Consider the following 19,993-nt stretch of genomic DNA (forward strand, 5'->3'; position numbering starts at 1 on the left):
AATAATTGTCAAAATCTTTTCCACTTTGATTAAGTCATTAGAAGACAGCTAAAAGATCATTCCAAGGTTTTAACAATGCCTTGCACTGGTGTAAAAAAATATATCCATTTGCTAGAATCACATAATGGTTTGGGTTGCAAGGGTCCTTCAAAGATCACCTAGTCCAACCCCCCGCCGTGGGCAAGGACATCTTTCATTAGATCAGGCTGCGCAAAGCCCCATCCAACCAGATATTAAACACTTCCACTGATGAACCTTCAAAGATGGTTAAATAACCAAGAATGGGATAAGCTCCAGAATGAGGTAATGAAGACCGCAAAAAAGACAATTCAGTGGAAACTGCCTATACTCTCTGTAAGACTGACTTTGGAATCAGCATTTAAAAAAAAATTGAAGAACTCTCTACATATGGACATCAGTTATTTCTCATGGAAAACCAACATTAATACCTTTAAGTCACCTTACCTTGTGAATTCTCCGAACTAACACAGATGCAAAAAACCGCAGCGTGCCTCTCAGTTCATCCACTGAGGATTCATCATCAGTAATATTTCTGCAGTGTTGTAAGAAAACAGAATAAAATACATATAATCCAACTACAGCACATTTGGCACTACTTAAGGCTAGAATAAAAACATCGACTGTTCTCAAGAGTGTTCAATGGGCATTAACTGAAATGAAAGCTACAAAGTGTGGACAGAGAGTGAGCAGTCCTCTGAGTAAAATACACAGCAATCCCATCATGCTTGGGCACATAACAATGGCTTAAGAAATACATCAGTAAACTGGAATTATATAGCAATTCCTGCTCTACTATACTGTCTGCATGATTTTGACTGAGTAAAATCTAACTTATTTTCCGCACATGCGATTGTTTCCTAGTTCAGTAACACAAAGTGAAACTGAATTAGTATCAACAAAGCTTTTGGAATAAGAGTACTGCAAGCACTTACCCCAGTCAAGGCAGTCAAAATTAGATTTTCCATATTGCATACTACAAGACCTTCTGTACTCTGAGATTTCAAATAATTTTCCTTTGTTTAAGTAGAAATCCGGCTTTGTTAACTTCTTTTAAATTTTACTATAAAATTGGTAATTTCTCATGTAGCTTTTAATGAAATAGGTACATCCCTCATGTTTCAACTCTGCCTCTTCCAATAAAAAACTTGCATTGCTATTTTTTCAACAAGTTCTAATACTTAGATGCTATTTAATACAATAACATTCTCTCTTCTAAATATAAAATTGGGCCTATTTCTGGTCTAAACAGAGACTGCCATTTTTTAGAAAAGAAAAGAAAGCACAGTGCAGGAAACCAACAAATGACAGACTTTTTTTTTTTTTTTTTTTTAGTTGATCTACTTTTGATATAGCATGATATGTGAAACCATCAATTACAAAGAAAACAAAACAAAAACCTCAACCTATAGCTGCTTGGAACAGAATTGTAATTACTTAACATGGTTGCTGCTTGGAAACAAAGTAATAAAGAAGAATTGAAACAGATTCCCAAACACCTAAGACAAAATATCATCTAAACTTTTCATCTGGCTTGCCAGTTTCCATCTGCTGCAACAGTCTGCTTAGTGGAAAATCATAGCAAAAATACTTAAAAGTTGATTCAGGAATAAAAATACCTAACTCCTCATCTTTTTTGGAAAACTGAATGAAAATGGGAAACACACTAAGTCTTAGATGCAGAAACTGCAACTAAACCGAGTGGAAAAAAGAGACCGTGATAACAGCATTCCACAAATGCAACTGGAAGAGTAAAAATCTACCGGCATTTAAGCATATATGGACATTAGAGTACGACTATCAGTAAAACTGCAGCATAACAGCTGCGTAATAACACAACAAAGAAACTTACATCCTGCTTTCACAGTTTTAGTAATAAAATTTTGCATGTTTAGTAAACGCAAATATCTGCTTTAAAAAAATATCATTACAAGCAACAACAGTACATTTGAAAAATAAAAATGTTATGCCTGTAACATCATGTGATATTACTCATAATCTGATTTTTTAAAGCAATATTAGCCTGGGTTATATAGCATTTCAACCAGTGACCTGACGATCAAAGTATACAACTAATTGCATGAAAAAGCACCTCAAAGAAAGCAGTCTGGCGTAAGGAATACAACCATCCTCCAACAGCTAATCACATGCAGATAAGAATACTGTAGGGGAAGGTTTGCTTTAAGATCAGCAGCTGACATTTTGTAAGCAATATGCTTCACAAATACCCACATTGTCAAAGGAAGCCAAGGGATTAGCAAACAGATTGTATGATTGTGTTACTAGTATTTGACAGACAACAAGATACACAAAGTAATTTGGATCAAGAAGTTGTTATTTTCTTGGCCCTTGGATAACCAGTATCTTGGCTAATTCTACTTGGACATGACTTGATGCCACGTACTTTCACAATGTGCCGTAGGTTTGCAGACATTCTTTTAATCATCAGCAGACTGATGACTGGTGAAAAAAAAATAAAGAACCTGAAAAATCTCAAATCCCTAGCGACACAGTGGGAGGTCCAAAGTACTCACTTGGAAACATTGTAAAAATTAACTGCATTTTCCCAAAAATTGAGGAAAAACTTAAAAACATAACTGTCAGTGTAACGGAGAGATTTGCTAAAATAAAAAGTCTCAGTCTGTTAATTGTAAACAGTTACTGAGTCCAATGTCTGAAAAGAGATACACCCAGCTGCTATTGCATACAAAATCTTATGGCATCTACTGATAAATGAAAGCCATGCACAAATAGCAAAGGGATTTTTTCCCCTCTGTGTGTCAAGTATTTCTTAGAAAATTTGGCCAACTCCTATCAAAAAGATGAAGAAAATAAGTTGCAAGCCGATAAAACTGTAAAGCTATGGTTTGTAACTCAACAAAAATCCTGATTTTTTGTTGCATTTAAAATAGAAGCAGCGCCATATGTGAAAACACTGGTTTCAGTCACTATCAAAGAAAAAATGTTTTCATAGTAACGTATTACAAAAACGTGGTAATCACTGGATTCTAACCTAGTCTGAGAGAACTGGAGTCACAGTAGCATCAATGACCAAAAAAATGCAGTAAAGCACAGAGCAACTCATTCAAACTTCAAACTCTCCTATTCAAAATGAGCTTGGTATAAGCAAGGTATATACAGTATAAGCAGCAGTCTCAGACCAGTGTTTTGTAACTCTACAAACTTGCATTACTTACAATTATGCTCTATTCTTCTCACATAGTTGAAAAAAAATCTTAACACAAATATTTCAACATAACCAGTATAAATACTTTGAAAAATACCAAACAAAAAAATGCACACAGGTCTACCTATTTCAGTGGATTTCAAGTACTAATCTTCACTCCCCTAAACTGATCCAAGTTTAGGGACGTTTGCCTCTAAATTTTAACCAGCTAATAAAATATTACAAATTCTTACACAGTTTATTAATGGAAAAAAAAAAAAAACAGACCACAGCTTTCCCCTGCTTGCAGCACTTTATTTCCCAAGCAACAAATCCATGATTTTATCTTGTAATATACACGTCTGGTAAGTGTTACACTTCCTGGGGTTCCAAGTGACATACATCATGTTACCTCTCTAACGTCCAGAGTGTGCAAGGTGCTGCAAGACAGCATCAGCTGGCAGGGCACAATAAAAAAAAGAGAGAGGGGTAGCTTCTGCACAAATGCCTTCACTTGAAAGGGAGGCAGCTAGCATAAGGATTTATGCCCAGACTTTTCTGCAAGTGAAAGCAGCAAACTGTTTTACCAGCCTAGTCTGGCAAGTCTGAATTGCCTGCTGGTGGTTACCCACACTGATACGTAAGGGTAGTCTGGATGCAAAGGCTTCTGATTTGGCTCTGTGAAAAGTTATCTAAAGTCAGTAAGGTTTGTTAGCTCAGGAGAAACATTCCATGAATGCAAGAGTTCTTTCTCCAGGGTGAGCTGAGCTATGCAAACAGTGTAGGTACACCTAAGCAGAAGACGTCAGAACTCACATGCTCTATGAGACAGACCTCAAACGGCCACACACAAACAGTTCAAGCCTCCCTGCACGACTGTCGCTGGAAATACAGGAAAGCACAGAAACACCTAAATGTCTAGAGGGAGTGAAACCAGATCTGACACTACTACTGTTACACTGAAACCAGCAAGCCTTCCAGGACCAAGTTGTGTCCTGCAGAACTGCATTATAGCTCGCTGAACTCCCAATACTTCAGGTTCATGGAAAGCTTATTAGATCTGATCAGCACGGTGTGAATTTATGGAGCCAGTTCAAAATCCAGAGGTACAGCCACGTAAAACTAGAGATAGTGTAGGAGCATCTATACAGCTCACCTGAGGGCAAAACAGAGCAGAACCTAGGCTGGCTAGCTGCATAACAATGATGTTTTGCACTGCCTATTACTGTCCCCACCATACAATGTATTCCAGACTTCCACTGTCTTGAGCATCAGAGATGTAAGTAATATGTGGAATTCAAGTTTCCTTGTCAGTCCAAAACAAAGACACTGAAGACACCTTCCACCAGCCAAAACCACCTAATGTCAAATTATGAAATACAAAAGTTGGTTCCCTTACATTTGTTACTTTATCAAACAGCTCAATGGAACACACTCTAGTCTTCTCTATTTGAAAGCTAAAAACCTTGAATTTTTCAACTTGATCATTCACAATACACGGTGCTAAAGCTCCCTCTGCTGTTTGCGTAGGCAGTTAAGTTTTATACTTCGGAGTATTAATCATATAAAGGTAGACACGAGAGATGCAGTTATCAGCCACAATTAAAAACCAATCAGGCAAAATCATCTGCCCAGAAAGTTTTAGATCCCAGAGAGACAGAAAAAAACAGCGTAAAAGAAAAAAAAAAAGTTGCAATTTCTTTTAGCACAAAACTAAACGTTTCCATCCAATGAAAAAAGTCAAAGTCAGAATTAAGGCAAAATTGTGTTTTAACACATTAATGCCAAGCACAATCAAGTAAAAATATTTTTTGTATCTTCTTGCAAAGCATTCTGAAACACTAATTAATATTAAAGGAACAAGGCAAAAAAACCAAAAAAGAATTAGCACAAGTTTTCCTTTATACACTGTTTTAAAGTTATTTACACAGTACTACTCTATTCAGCTCAGCGTAACCACTCACATCAGATGTTCTGCAAGAAGATGGCCACAACGTGTTCAAAACACCTTCTCTGTATTAATCAAAAGTGGAATTTTTGTTTTCAAAAAATTGTAAAGTGATTTTTATTTTTTTTTTAAGCAATATGAAAGATCAGTATGCTTCTATCTGGAAATAAATTTGGGGGGGGGGGGGTGTCTGAGCTTTTACACAAATTTTAATAAAGCCATATGTACTTCTGAGTTATCAGAAAATTAACATATAAAAATGAATAATCTAAAAGTGGTTTCAGGATGAAATAAAATTTCAGAACCACCTCTACCATGCCCAAATTATTACAAGACCTGTTGTTCTACTCTGCTAAGAGACAATAAAATGGTGAAACTGTAGCACTTAAAAGTATGCTTTATATATGCACTTTTACTAAAGAAACAGAAATGTTTATTTTCAGGTGACTATTTCTTAAACAGTTTGACAAATATTTGAGAGTCAAAACCAGTTAACTTTTAGGTAAAGCTCATACCTGTACCATGGATAAATAAAGTTTTCCAGCACCAACTCAAGCACCTGTGCAGAACAAAGACAACCACATTACAAAACAAATTACCATAAATCCTTGTTAGAAGAGGCAAAAGCACACCTTCCAAAACTCAAAGAACATAATTCATACATCATAAAACTTTAACATACAAACGTGTACATTGCAATCCTATTGCGAGATCAATAATTTTGCATAATAATCAGTACTTTGGGCAAATTGCAACAAAGTGGTGGTTTAACCTGCTATCAATGTGAAACAGCTGCCACTCTTACTACCGACAACACGAAGCACAGTGCCGTGGCCACTCTGTGAGGCAAATGCTATGAAAAATGTCATCTTACCTCAAACAGCCCTTTCCCACTTTTTCCAATCAGTCCTTGTTCTTTTCTGACGTAGTGTGGAGTGTCCCACAGGCACAGCTACCCATCCTACCACTTATACACATCTCCACCTGTTTTTATCCAACCACACCTACCTTTTCCAGCTCTCTCCCACCCTCAAAGTGGGACAGTCAATCCTGTACGCTCACCGCTCACAAAAAAGCAAAGGAAGAATCCTAAAAAGCAATTCCTAGGAAAGCCATTCTTCTTTCTCCACATCCTGCACCACAGCTTTCAACAAAGCCTGCTTTATGGTCCAGCCATCTCCTGAAGTCCCAGCTGGAGCACTTCCCAAAGTTCTTGTCCTACATGTATCCTCACGGCCTTCTCCCTCCTGTTCCTAGCCCCTGTATACACCACCTACGTGCATGTCTGTAGGAGAAGCTTTTCCATCCTTCCCGTCAAATCTATTCTTCATAGGTCAAGACTGTAGTTGCCTTTCCCATGCCAGAAAACCTGGTTTAATCAGGAAGAACCGGTGCTGTTGCAGCCATGTCACAGGCACACCCTGGTCCATCACAGAAGGGAGGGAGGCAGAGGAGGCGACAGTCCCTGTTCAATCGATGGGGCACAAGGTGTACTGCTAGCGAGACTGCAGCTCTGACATCTCTCCTTACACCTACACAAAGTTTCAAGTAACTGTCACAGTCCTTGCACCGCGATTAGCAAAAAGAAAACTTCTGAAGGGAAGGGGAAACATCAGGCAGTGCTGAGGAAAAAAAAAACAACACACAAAGAAGGAACAGGAAGGAGGATCTCTCCTCCTTCACTAGAAGCCCAAGATACAGTCCATACTACCTTCTCCTGTCACAAGGTATCCCTTAATTTGAGTGACTGCTTTAGAGGTCACTTTGTTGCCAGCAGCATCAAGGCTGATCAGGGTAGTAAGAGAGAATACGTATGTTGCTACGTGAGGCTGCTGTGCCATATTCTACAGAAGGAAAGTTTTGCAAAAGAAGCTACCGCGTTCAAAGAAAAATGTAAAATCTGTTTGGAAGGAAAGCTGAATGTAGCAGTTGATGTACAAGTGTCATTTATGAAAATAAGTATTATTCTTCTTAAGAGATTTGCTGCTACACTCATTCACAGTGTAATGCACGGCAAGAATTCAAGACTTACTAAATATATACTGCCTTTAGGGCACTACATGCCATTGTTCTACCCATTATTATAAAAGCACACCCAATAAAATGCACACTATGGCCTTTTAAATTCCTCTCAATTCCTCAGACTTGAGCATCTGATGAAAAGTCTTTTTCCTCTCTTCGTTACAAAGAATATCACCTACTCAAATTTGGTAAGATACTCTCTCTTTTCCAATTTATCCATTTCAGTTATTTTCCTCCCTTTGTTTTTAAGGCTGAAAGAGAAATACTGAGCCCTCCCCTCACCCTCTCTCCACAAGGATGTTTCCCAGTTTGGGATAACTTTAGATGTCTGTGTCGTGCACCAAACAAAAGCCAACAATTACTTTTCTCCTACCCTTACGTGCCATAGCAGTATTAGATCTTGAAAATGTAATATGATCATGTGTTGATGATGGATGGATAGGCTAAGTATTGTGTGTTCCCTCAAAATCTCGTATTTCCATTAAAAGTGGAGTGGAGGGGTGGGGGGAGATCACAACACATGCTTTACTTCCCAGTCCAGAAAAGATCAAGAAATCCCAGAGAATCTAGTTTGGAAGTTAATCTTCAGACAACAGGAGGGAGATGGCATCCAGCTCCAGTCAGCAAACACAGACCATTGACCTTAAGAGCAACAGATCAGACTACTCAGAACAATTCCCCTGATGCCTTCCACAGCACTGCCAGTACATAACCCACCGATTTATTCCATAGAAATGTCACTCTTGCATGTACTGACTGCAACATTATTTTTGTTCATGCAGAGTTTCTACCAAAACAAACCTCTTTCAGGGCCCAAACTGCAGACTCTTCCAAAAAAGTGCCTTTCAAAAGCAAAGGCCTGCAGAAAAATCCATACTGTGCATCACATTGGAACAGGCTGTCCAGGGAAGTGGTGGAGTCGCCATCCCTGGAGGTATTCAAAAGACATGTAGATGTGGTGCTTGGGGACATGGTTTAGTGGTGGACTGGGCAGCGCAAGGTTAACAGCTGGACTTGATGATCTTAAAGGTCTTTTCCAATATAAATGATTCTGTGATCTATTAAAAGGATCCCTTTTCTTTCTTCCTCCACTTTTACAATGTGCCTCCTCATCAAGAGCAATGACATCTTCCGCTTGGACAGCCTTCGAGCACAAGACCATGTACTCAAAGGGAGCACAGCGCACTCCTCTTGAAAGAGCTTTCTTTAACCATGACTACTACTTTGGAACCAACAGCCTGTCCATCAGGCTTTCAGCGCGTGTTGCTGCAGTTCCAGGTCCTCAGATGCTAACATAACTTGTTTGCCTACAGTCCAGAGGCTTCTAAAGCCACTAGAATTGTTTCCAACAGTGAGAAATCTCATTCTTTCTGCTAGCTATGCCAAACACACACCGTTCAGAGAATCATCCTCCTGTGGTTATTACATCAGCAAGGAAGGCAGGGAAGACACAAGACCTGATGACCCATCGCACTCTGGATAAGGTTTCTTCAAGATTTACCCCATGAACATTTGCCAGTGTTTCTCTTGTTATCTTCCACTTCCACAGTCACACTGCAAGTAAGGGGTTTATGGTAATGTTTCCACAGGACAATGCCATACAGATAAACCCACTAGCGGAAGACCCAGAAGCAGCGCGCACAGAGACAGAAATGCAGTTGAAGTCCACATATCACTGGTCCTGATATCGCAGGCCAAGGCACATTCTACTAGAACTCAAGTTATCTACACAGTCTCCATCACACCAAGGTGCTGTACAGAAGCTAAAAGAGTGCTCCAGTGTGAAATCATCCACACTGCAAAACACAAGCACTCAAGTAATAACAGGTCATTGACTGCCGGTAACTGGAGTTCAGAGCATACAGCCTTCCCATGAACCCTATGAGCCTTCCAGACTGCATCAGTGTGCTTCTGCAAGTCAGAAATAAACCTGTCACACCATCCACTGAATAAAGCACTACAAAAGCAGGGTATGTGTATCCACTTCCATTCTAGCAACACCAACAATATTATTCAAGCTCAACTACTCATGCTACGAACACATGCCAACAGAGTAGATCAGACACCTCAAAGAATGGCAGCTAACGATAAGCAATTTCCTTGTCTGTAAAGTATTATTCTCTGGTTTTAAATACAAACTATGAGTCATTTCAGGTAAAGCCTACCTACTTTTCAAGTATTTTACAAAATTACTGGTTCTACTATGCATAAGCAGTTTTGAATTGGTAAGAGATTGCAAGTGTAAAACCAAAGGCAGCAGGTAGCACTGTAAGCAGCAGCTGAAGAAAAAACAAAGAGAAATTATGTTCTAGCATGCACTACGACACTGCGCGCTTGTCATTCTTCGCTGCTGAACAAGCTTTCTCTGGACTGCCATAGAACAGACCCCAGTTGTCAGGAGGAGGAACTACAAAGCTGAGTAATGAACAATTCAGTAACAGGTCAGAACTACCAGGCTCAGGTAGACTGGAAAGGAGCAAGGATATGATAAGTAAACCACAAAAGCAATCTTAAAAGCCTTAGAAGACAGCACAACTAGATAGCTGAGGCAACTTTCTGAGGGTAGAACAAGAGATTCCTAATAAAAAAGCATGCAGGCCACTACGCTGCTGCAAGAGTTTAAGACTGGCAAAGAGCACGTTCAGACAATAACTGATGTCTTGTCATGCATTTGTCTGTATCTTACTTTTAGAAAATAAATTTAAAAAAAAAAAATAAAGACAAGAGATAAAATTCTGGTCCCATAACCAAGTCAAACTAAAGAAAGGTTTGTGAGATCAACAGACAGCACCTTGATCCAGTAAGGCATTTCTTTCATGACGCTGATCAAGAGTAGCAGAGCAGCTTTCCAGATTTGACTTGCAATCATCCCTCACACAGCAAAAGTGAGATGGTAGGGAAAGAGCTGAGTTCCTTAACTGAATAATAGAATTCAATTCTCCCTTATACAATCTGTAGCACCCGAAATCATACACAACATAAAACTGGCCAACAGATATCACATCCTAACTCACAAAGAAAGGAAACGCTGGGGAAACTAACATAGAGCCCAATGGATTAGAAATAGGAAATAAAATTACACTTAGGTCACTGCACTATTCTCACACAGGATACAGCCCAAACTATCAAATACTGATAGATGCATGGTTGAGGCAGTTTAGAGCTCAACTATAATAATAAACATAAATGAGCGGGGGAAGAAAGTCCAAGCACAGGCTTTTCTTACTGTTTTAAACCATGTGCAGCAGCTAGATAACCAAAACAAGGTTGTAAAACATTAAGAATTTGCAAAGTGAGACAAATTGTCATCAGAATCCAAGAGAAAAATCCGTACTTGTGAGAACAACTCACATTCCTCCTGATTTGAATGTGTATTAAATTGTTCTGCAAGCACTTGAAAACACAAGCTTAAAGACTATACAACTGATTCAAATTAGAAACACTTGGAAATGAGAACATTGCCAAAATTCTTCAACCTGAAAAGGAAGAACTAGAAAAACTAATCCAGAATAAAAAAATCCCAGAATTATTCCAAGTACTTGAAGAATCTGCTTTTCAGAAGCAGGTTGCACTCTGCACTTCTTTAGAATCTCATTAGTCTTAATTCTCACCGTATCAGCTTCCCTCTAACGTATGACCAACCCACAAAAGAAAGTAAGAGCAGTCTCTCCTTCCAACCTAAAGCAGACTATCCAATTCCAGACACACATTACACACTGCATCCCCAGAGCAGATGGTCAAGAGGAATAATCCAGTGTCGGTAGAACTCCCGCTACCCTTTTAACCAGTACGCAATAGCTACAAGAGGGAACAAGGCAATGAGATTTTTCACTCCAAACAGTATCCTACACAGGTGAAAATGGTGGCTCAAACAGACGGCTTGTTTGGGTCCATCAAAGATGATTACCCTGGCTCACTGCCCCAGCAAGGCACAGAACCTGGGTCTGGCACTTCCCTCTAGTTAAGCACCCAAAGAAAAGAATGAGAAACACGGCACAGATGTACAAAAGCTGTCTGTATCACTAAATAAAGCGGGGCCAGGGACCTGTCACTGAAGTAAAAAAAAAAAAAAAACAGCAAAGAACAGTCCACACCACTTTGGTAAAAGCAGAACTACAGCAACAACAATCAAATACGAAACGCCAATGTGTAGCAACACATTTTAACGATCAGTCTGAGAAGATAGTTATGGTATCTACTAGTATCTCTTATGAATGACATAATACAAAGAACTTTTTTAGCATTAAATTCCCATTTAAGCTAAACAGGAAAATTTCTGGTTCTTCAGCATTTACCACACCCTTTGGTAAAATGTGTCAGCTATTTGCCGCCCAAAATTCCAAAAATACTACATGCATAAAGCGTTTATTTTCCATTCTATTACTAAAACAGGAGGTTAAAACAATAAACCTATTAAAATTATATATTCAGCAATATTAATATTTTAATACACTTAAGCCAAAACTTATTTAAAAAAAAAATAGATTTAAGTAAGTTTAAAAGAATAAATGCTAGCTTCCGAAATTGCAGAGGAAGTTACTGCGCTAAACCAAAGGAAGTCAACAAGTTGTTATCTGTGTTTTTTTTAAAAAACATTCTCAACTGTCCAACCCTCCCTTCCCTTAAGGTTTTCACTCTTTTGCTACTCTTGCTGTGGGCTGTGCCCAGGAGACCATCACGCACAGCTGAATTGAAGTGTTAGCTTATACCATAACTGCACGCAGCTTTTTACTTCACACACCACGTTGTTAATTGCAAGAGCTGACATGCAAGAATCTTCTCACTTCTGACAGGCCAATTGTTCATCCTCCTACCACAGAACCTCAAAGTTCTAATTCTAAATAAATGGACATTAAGCTACAGATGTGCTTGCATATTTTCCTAGCTTTAAAAAAGGAGAAAATATTATTTATTTAGCTGCCAATATATTTCATCAATTACCAATCAAGGGGAAAAAACCAAACCCAAAGAACAATGGCTCTTTGGATAGTTCTTCTTAAAGAGAAAAGAACAAAACAAAACTCCTGATTTACAGCCATCTTAAAAAACAGGTGTTTATGCTATTCTTTCAGTAAATCTACTATTTTCTTTTTTAGACAGATTTTGTTACAGCTTTGTCTGATGATGTGAAATCAGCTACCATGAAATTACCATCTTCATTACAAAAATTTTGTAGCTGGAGCAAATAATCCCTTAACCTCCACTTCAAAATACTAGGCAGACTGAAATCCTTAACTTTCTCAGAATTGGACACATCCAGTTATCAATGTTCTTTCCCATGTACTTCCCAGTTTACATAGATGTTTCTTCTATGCATGCTACTACAGAACAGTCATGACTGCATTAACAAGCAGGCCATCTCGCCTCTCTGCTCCCAGTATATGTTCTTCTGCTTTGAATTTTACAGAAACAAGCTAACATGCACAGGAAGCACATCTGAACTATCTATTGAACCAGAATTAATAGGTCTAAGACATACATAATAAAAACGCAATGAATTTCAAGGCACTAAGAAAACGACGCAGCAATTACCTCTGAGAGTGATGCATCAACCTTGGAAGGCACTTTCAGATCCAGCCATGGCTGATAATTTTCCAGAAGCAAAGTAGGTCTGCAGGAAAGAATGGAAAAGTTGATGCAACAGTATTTCATAGAAAGCTTCCTACAGCTACGTACAAAATATAAGAAATACCAAGCTTACCGGTGCCACGTATTTAATTTACCTGTGCCTCTTGCATTTCACCTTGCCACATACAGCACAACTATGGCCGTGGGGAAATAGCTCCGGCAATTCTAATTGCTAAGAGAAGATATTTGGACAAGTTTACATTCTTTGAAATGATTACTCTCTTAATATGTTGATACATTCATGAATTTCATCTTATACAGCTACAGAAAACCGAACAGCATAAAGACAAAGTTGTTCCTCCAGCAAGAAAACAAGATAACGAGGCATGGTATGAGAAAAAACAACCAAACAGAAAAACTGCTTCCACTAAAATCAAGTTTGAGCAGGTAGATACCCTTTCACATCTCCAGTCATGTCTCCATAAATCTGCTGGTCTAGTAACAGACCAGCTGGCTTCTCTGCAAAATTACCTTACTCGCAGACTTGAGCTATTACAACTATAACATTCTTAGTCCTATAAAATTCTACATTAAAACATTTTAAGTTAGAAAACAGTTATCTCCTTTGGGAATGTTTTATTGGTTTGGGTTTTTTTTTCTTCGAAACACAGCACTACTTTCTGGTTTGATTACAATCAGCAAAGAGGACTTGGCACTGGCTTGCCAAAGTTAAAGGATCGCTAGGGAAAAAAACCCCAAACTTGATAAAAGAGAATACAACTATGTAATTTCTCAACTACTTGCTACTCAGGTGCCAACACTGAAAAATGAGTGAAACATCAAACAGCATCCATGAACGCCCTGCCCAGCGGGCTTCACAGCTATACAGAGATCTGATGGGACTATGCAGAAACGTATGAAGAATCCAAAGTCTCAATCATTGTGGTTTTGCTTCTAAATAGCCATGTCAGTGAATACCAGCTGTACTGACAGGTGCACTTGTGAAAGCAGCCAGAGTTACACAGCAATTGCAGCCCAGTATAAATTCGTACCAAATTCAAAGAACGTTAACAGACATATTTACCTTGGGTTTATACTTTATTGTAAAAAGAATGTTGGGCAACAGGGAATCCGGTCCAAGCGAGCAGTAGAAGGTGACGACGCCAGCCACGAACGACCAGAAGATCATGAGGACATGCAGGTACCTTACAGACAAACAGAAGGCGACATCACGGCCCGGCACGGTGCGGCGGCGCCGCGGCGGCGCCACCCCGGCCCGCCCCGCCCCGCCCCAGCCCGCCCGGCCGGTTACCGGTTGAGGAGGAGGGTGGCGGCGCCCAGCCCCAGCAGCAGGCAGCAGAAGAGCGGGTACTGCCGGCAGACCTCCCGCAGCACCTCGGCGCCCCGCGCCCGCTGCCGCAGCCGCTGCCCGGCCGCCCGCAGCCAGCCCATGGCGGCCGCTGCCCCGCGCGGGGCCGGCCGGGCCGCAGGGGATGCCGGGCCGCGCCGCTTCCGGCCCCCGCGGCACGTGACGGCGGGCACGTGACGGCGGGCACGTGACGGCGGGCACGTGACGGCAGCGCCGGCGCCAGGCGGGCCGGCGGCCGCCATGTTGTTGGCGGGGGGCAGCCCGACGTGGCGGCGGCGGGAGGTGGGTGAGGCGCCCCGGCCCGCGGGCCAAGAGCGCGGTGCGGCTGCCGGGCCGGGCGCTCCCGCCCCGCCTTCTCCCCCCCCGTCCGGCGCCGCAGCTCGGGGGAGGCGGGTGTCGCCGAGGCGGCAGGGGCGGGGCGGGGGCGGGCGGCCGCGGCGAGCCGCCGCCTCGCTGGAGCCGGAGCGCCCCGAGGCCTGCGGGGGGCCTCAGCCTTGCGGGGGGCGCGGGGCGGGCCCGGCGGCGGCTGGCGGGGAGGAGCGGCGCTCCGAGGGGCGCGGGGGAGCGGAGGAGGGCCGAGCCCGGCCGGAGCCGGGGCAGCGCGGGGCTCCCCGAGAGCCGCCCCGCAGCCCGCCGGTGACGCGCTCGGGTGGCATTTGGAGCTCTGCTGTGTCACATACTGTGCTAAGCCCTGTAAATAGAAGATCTCTGATGACAGAAAGCGTACCTAGTTATAAATACCTAGGTTGCGGGCAACAGGGGCTCCCTGGGCCGAGCAGCCAGAAAGTGCTACATCTGATTAAACGCTCTATATTTAGATGATGACCAAACTAAACCGTCCAGTTGACTGGGACACTAAAACCATATAAACCTGTCGCAAAACTTACTAATTGCTTGTAAGGAAAAGGAACGGGGTAGGCAATTTCAACAGAGCCCTCCATAACATCAGTACACCTACGAAGTTAAGACATTGGAACTATACTAACCCTGGAACGCAGTTTCTTGCTAGTGAGAAGAATTCAAAGCTAACTTCACATGAGTAACTCCTTCAGGTACAGCACGAGCCACAACCTTTCAAACTGTCTGAATGCTTTCAGTGACTGTAGTTACTCAGTCTTGGCAAGCTCAAAAGTTAGTTAATATGACACTAGCGGGTATGGGAAGTTTACTCCAACGGACAAAATAAAAGTGCTTAGAACAGCTTCTGGGAAATCTCCTAGAGGGGATTCTGAGCTGCAAATAACAAAAAGACCTGCTCAAAGAGAAGTGCCTGCTTTTACTTTGGAGAAGTATTTTGCATTAGCCCCACACAGGCACATTTGGGCAAAGGGCACCTAAACGCACATGAAATACTTCTGTTCAGAAAAGTTGGGTTTACAAATCTTCAGTGAAAACCCCACAACAATGCTGCTAAGGAAAAGTCAGTATTTGGAAGGTAAGTCAGTATCTAGAAACCAAAAGCAGAAAATAGCTTTCATAATCTTTGCTCAGATGTTTTGTCATTTTATGCAACACTTCCCTTAACCTCTACAGCAGGTGGAATGCTGCAGTTTGTCTTCAGTATGTTGACCTTTCTCAGAGAGCTTGGCAAAAGCCCAGAGTCAGCTTGAATTTCTTTAAGAGCATCTGCACAGTATTATTTCATGTCAATCCACATTTTCTGCTAGAAAAAAATAAGATGCATACACACAGAAAATCTTTGTGCAGTCTGCTCAGAGGAAATTTTTTTTGCTACTTGCTTACTTCATCCTCAGCTTTACTGCTTGTGATTTTTAGTAATTCAGTTTGCAATGTTTTTGCTAAGCAGTAACTGTTAAAATAATTCTTAAAATATTTCATAAAGATCTCGCAGCATCACGTATCTGTAACACAGGAAGCGACTTGCACAGCAAACCAGCAGCAACAGTTTAACTCCTGCTTCTATTTGTGTTCTCTACTCTGGTTTAAGTTTTTTTGATCTGTAGCTTCACTCTTCAGGATTATGTTTATGTAGTGTAGAATCTCCACAGTCACATTTAGCACTAAGTGTACCTTACCATTTGAGAAACTGTAATTTCCTTCAATTCAGACTTTACGACGCTACAACCACCTGCTTCATCCCATCCTGCTCTGCTTCAAACAGTATTAGCATTGCCCGTCACCCTCTGTAACCCTTGCCCCTGTGACTACTCAGATTGTTCTGCTACACTGAAAGACACAGTGCAGGGTTTTTTTCCAACACAAAGCATGCAAGAACAAAGGTGAAATATTGACAACAGCAAGCTTTTCAAGATTCTGTTCATTTTATGTGAGAAACTTCATCCATTCCCCAACAACAGCAAGTCTTTCTTCTTTTGTAGAACTTAAGGTTCTCGTGTTAACTGGAGAACTGAAGGGGAAAACATTCATCTGCAGATGGGCTCTCAAGCAACATGGTCAGGACCGAGTTATTCTGGAAAGCTGAATTTTATTCTAATACTTAAAATGTGAAAGGATCTTTTACTGATCGTACAAGTCATCTTACGGAGTCCGTTCTCCATATTTTTAATTTAAGAGCAACAGAGGATTGCATATTCTAGCATTCAAAAAAATGTATTAGTGTAGATCTTCAACATAACTCAAAATATAAAGCTACATTTGTTAGCTGACTAGTATCAGTTACAAGGCAGAGATTATATTTACCAAAGTGCCTTTTTTTTTTTTTTTTTTTGCTTAAGAAACATGTTTGTTTTAACTAGGCAGCAGACTATAAGACACAGATTCTCACCAGCTGACTGCATTTCATTTACTCTGCAAGTATGCTTTTGCTCTTTTCAAGGCATTACACATTTTTCAGGGATAGCTGTCCCAGGATTACATAATGTAATCCTTCACATTTAGCCAAGGAATTAGTTTTCCTTTATGAATTATTTCCCACAAGTCCCTCATCATTTTTGCAGGCCCCTTCCATAAGTTTAAATATAAGGCTTCTTCATATTAACCTTTATCTTCAGCCATTTAGAAGAAAACTTTAAAATATTTAGCAAATAGCTAAGCTTAAGTAAAGAAGTGAAACTGAAGCTGGTAACTCAGATCCCAAGAAAATTAAGCATTACTAGGCACTTCAGACTTGATTTTCACGTTCAAAACTTACTTGTCTGTAAGAGAATTCAGTTGTATGCAAAAACAAACTAAGGTGAAAATTGGTATTTAACAGCACTTCTTGGCCCTTCTGGATTAAAGGAACACAAACTTTGGGGAAAAAGTAGAATCTATTTGACACAGATTTCTGGTTTGTTTTGGGTAGAAGGGTAATTATTAGCACTTAGGTAGACAAAATTAGCTTGACGGTTATAAAAAGTGTCACATTCATTTGTCTTATTAAGTTAATATACTGCTAATAGTCCGACTTATGGCAATGGCAGTCAGCTCCCTGTAGCACCCACAGAGACCTGTACTGGTCAGCTGTATGGGGATGTGTGCTGCCAGTGGCTGGTGCAGGTTCTTAAAATTGCCTCCTGGACTGCCACATTATGGACCATACGCTGACTCAGTATTGTACGATGAAAGCAGACTGGATGAGGAAATAATAACCTGGGGCCAAATACCTGCTGGATACAGCAACAGGGGCTTGGATTCCTGGATAAAGTCCCACACAAGTTGTCTTCTAGAAGAATGGGGGAGCTCAGCTGCTCCAGAACAGGAAGCAGCAAAGTGGCAAGTGGAAGGAAGGAATAGTTTTAAAAAATAAAAAAAAAAAAAAAATCAAAAATGCACAACATACTTCTCAAAAGATCACTGATCTCCACAATTGTGGAAGAATTAATTGCTAACTGCCATAAGTTTTAAATCTGTGTAATGCAGTTTGTTTAGAAACAGATTCAGTAGGCAACTGAAGCTGAAGGGGAAGGGCTAAGGGGTTTCAATTCTAAAAGGCGACTCAAAATTCATCATTACTTCTGCTGGGCAAACCAGAGGGGTGCTGAGGAGTGCTGAACGTACTAGAATTTCACTGGGACAAGCAAAGTCCATTTGGGAAAATGTACCACTGGGAAGAAGAAGAAAAAAAATCCAACCCAGCGTGTCAGAGGCAGTTTTGCCTTGAGGAACTTGTAATTCTCAAGAGAAAGTAAAAAGGGTCAGAGCAACACTAGTATATATACAGAGCTTTTCTTCACATTGTTTATGTGAAAAGAAATCTTCTGAATTCATTCCTCATGGACTAGCTACTGGAGAGAATTCAGGTATTAGAGATGAAAATAATTTGTCCTGTCATGAACTAGTTCACGGGACATTAAAAGAGAAGCATATAGCGCAGAAAGTTGCAAGATGAGTGTAGAAGATGACTACCAACAGTAAGAAACAAAAGTCTGCAAAATTAAAAACAAACAAAAGACCAAAACCAACACAGCAAAACACACCATTAGAGAATATACATGAAGGGAGGCATGAGACCTATACAGCAGATATTTGAAAAATGCTTACAAGAAATTAGTATTAGGTTTGCGGCAACATGTAGCAAAGGTGTAGTCTATGGAAATTTTATATTAGTTCACCTGAGCAAAGGATATGCACCTTAATCGAGTATTAAATGAGGTAGCTGAATTGGTTGGTATGTGCAGGGGAAAGATCTAGAAAACAATCTCTTTCAGAAACCTAGGCTGATCAGGGAGGGAGGGCTGGGAAAGCTGGCTGAATGTTAAGAATTTGTAAGAAAACGTCAGTGAAAGAAATCAGGAGCCGTACCATAGTTAATGCCATAGGACATACTTAAGAGCTCCATCTAAATTAAAAATTAAGCTGTTTACTTACTATGGGGATATCGAAAACCCTGCCCTAAGATACACACTTTGTGAAAACAGCTACATTGGGTCCTGAAGGGAATTTCCCCTGACCAACTCTGAGGTCAATAAGGGAAATTTTCAGGTAGGGAGTTTGAGGAGGAACTTGAGCCACGTTCCTTTGTTTCAGCTGAATTAAAAGTGTCAAGAAAATCCTTGTAAGATGACATGCGTTTCTGTTAAATCATTGTGAAGTGTTGTAGCACCTTACACCTCATAACTATGATGAGACCTGTAGAATTTAAAGCTAGTGTAGTTTTTAACATGGATACTTGATGGATTTGTAGAAGAGCTGTACTGAATCACCAAAGGTTCATCTAGGTGAGCTTTCTGTTTGTGATGATGGCCATCAGGGTACACCTACCTAGGAAGAAGTCATAAAAGCATAGCAAGGATACTTTCCTGTAATTCTTTTACTCCGATTCACAACCTTGGGGATATCCTGAGAAATGATTTTTTATCCTAAGCTGCAAGTTCCTTTTTGAGCAGCCATGAACTTCCACAAAATCATGCAGCAGGGAGTTCCACCACTTATGCTTGTGTGTGAAACTAGAGCTCTCCAAACACACGTTTCATTTACTATTTTATAAGACATGGTGAAAAATCATTCCCTACTCAGCACAATTGCTCCTTATCAGTTTATCAAAAATACTCTGGCTACCTGAGCAAACTGTCTTTTCCAAAATGAAGATTCCTGCTCCAGTGAGTTTTCTTCACGAAAGCACTTTGGTACCTTTTACCATCTTTGTTGTTCTCCCTATCCTTTTCCAATTTTACTATCTTCTGTTTTGCAGTGCTGAAGTAAGGACAGGATGCAACAGGGGGAACAAAACTGTTCAACAAAATGGCATTCAAAATTATGTTTATTCGTAGAACTAGTGTCTTCCTGAATTGTTGCTTAACTATTTGTTGCCCCACCTCAGTATTACTATTTTAACATTGTGGCCTATGAAGACTTATGATCCTTTTTTCCTCATTTGAACACAGCTCAAGTTTTTGATGGATTGGTTTTCTCCACCTTAGAAGTGAAAAAAATCCTAACCTGAATCTTCACATACTCAAGAAGTTCTAATCAACACACAGAACTCCAACTAACTGTAACT

The 19,993-nt window shown here is 40.6% G+C and overlaps 1 protein-coding gene and 1 long non-coding RNA gene across 7 annotated transcripts in view; one reads left to right on the forward strand and one right to left on the reverse strand.

The window, feature by feature from the left end:
* Nucleotides 1-19,993, reverse strand: part of SNX14 (sorting nexin 14) — a 65,451-nt gene that overhangs the window by 40,788 nt on the left and 4,670 nt on the right. For 2 of the 5 annotated variants that reach the window (XM_037393160.1, XM_037393161.1), the window contains exons 1-6: nucleotides 14,035-14,204; nucleotides 13,807-13,927; nucleotides 12,878-12,954; nucleotides 12,687-12,765; nucleotides 5,648-5,691; nucleotides 466-553 (exon numbers count right to left, since the gene is read on the reverse strand). In XM_037393160.1, coding sequence (XP_037249057.1) covers nucleotides 466-553; nucleotides 5,648-5,691; nucleotides 12,687-12,765; nucleotides 12,878-12,954; nucleotides 13,807-13,927; nucleotides 14,035-14,174 — 549 coding nt within the window. In that variant the 5' untranslated portion in view covers nucleotides 14,175-14,204. Of the gene's footprint in view, nucleotides 1-465; nucleotides 554-5,647; nucleotides 5,692-12,686; nucleotides 12,766-12,877; nucleotides 12,955-13,806; nucleotides 13,928-14,034; nucleotides 14,207-19,993 lie in introns of those variants that run through there. The other 3 variants (XM_037393163.1, XM_037393164.1, XM_037393165.1) reach the window with 2 other exon arrangements.
* Nucleotides 14,283-19,035, forward strand: LOC119150566. 2 transcript variants are annotated; one of them, XR_005105123.1, is made up of 2 exons: nucleotides 14,283-14,373; nucleotides 16,160-19,035. It is a non-coding gene; the product is annotated as an uncharacterized LOC119150566 (long non-coding RNA). The 2 variants fall into 2 exon arrangements; XR_005105124.1 differs by lacking the exon at nucleotides 14,283-14,373 and adding an exon at nucleotides 14,380-15,526.

Source organism: Falco rusticolus, chromosome 6 (assembly GCF_015220075.1).
Source record: "Falco rusticolus isolate bFalRus1 chromosome 6, bFalRus1.pri, whole genome shotgun sequence".
NCBI classification, from domain to species: Eukaryota; Metazoa; Chordata; class Aves; order Falconiformes; family Falconidae; genus Falco; species Falco rusticolus.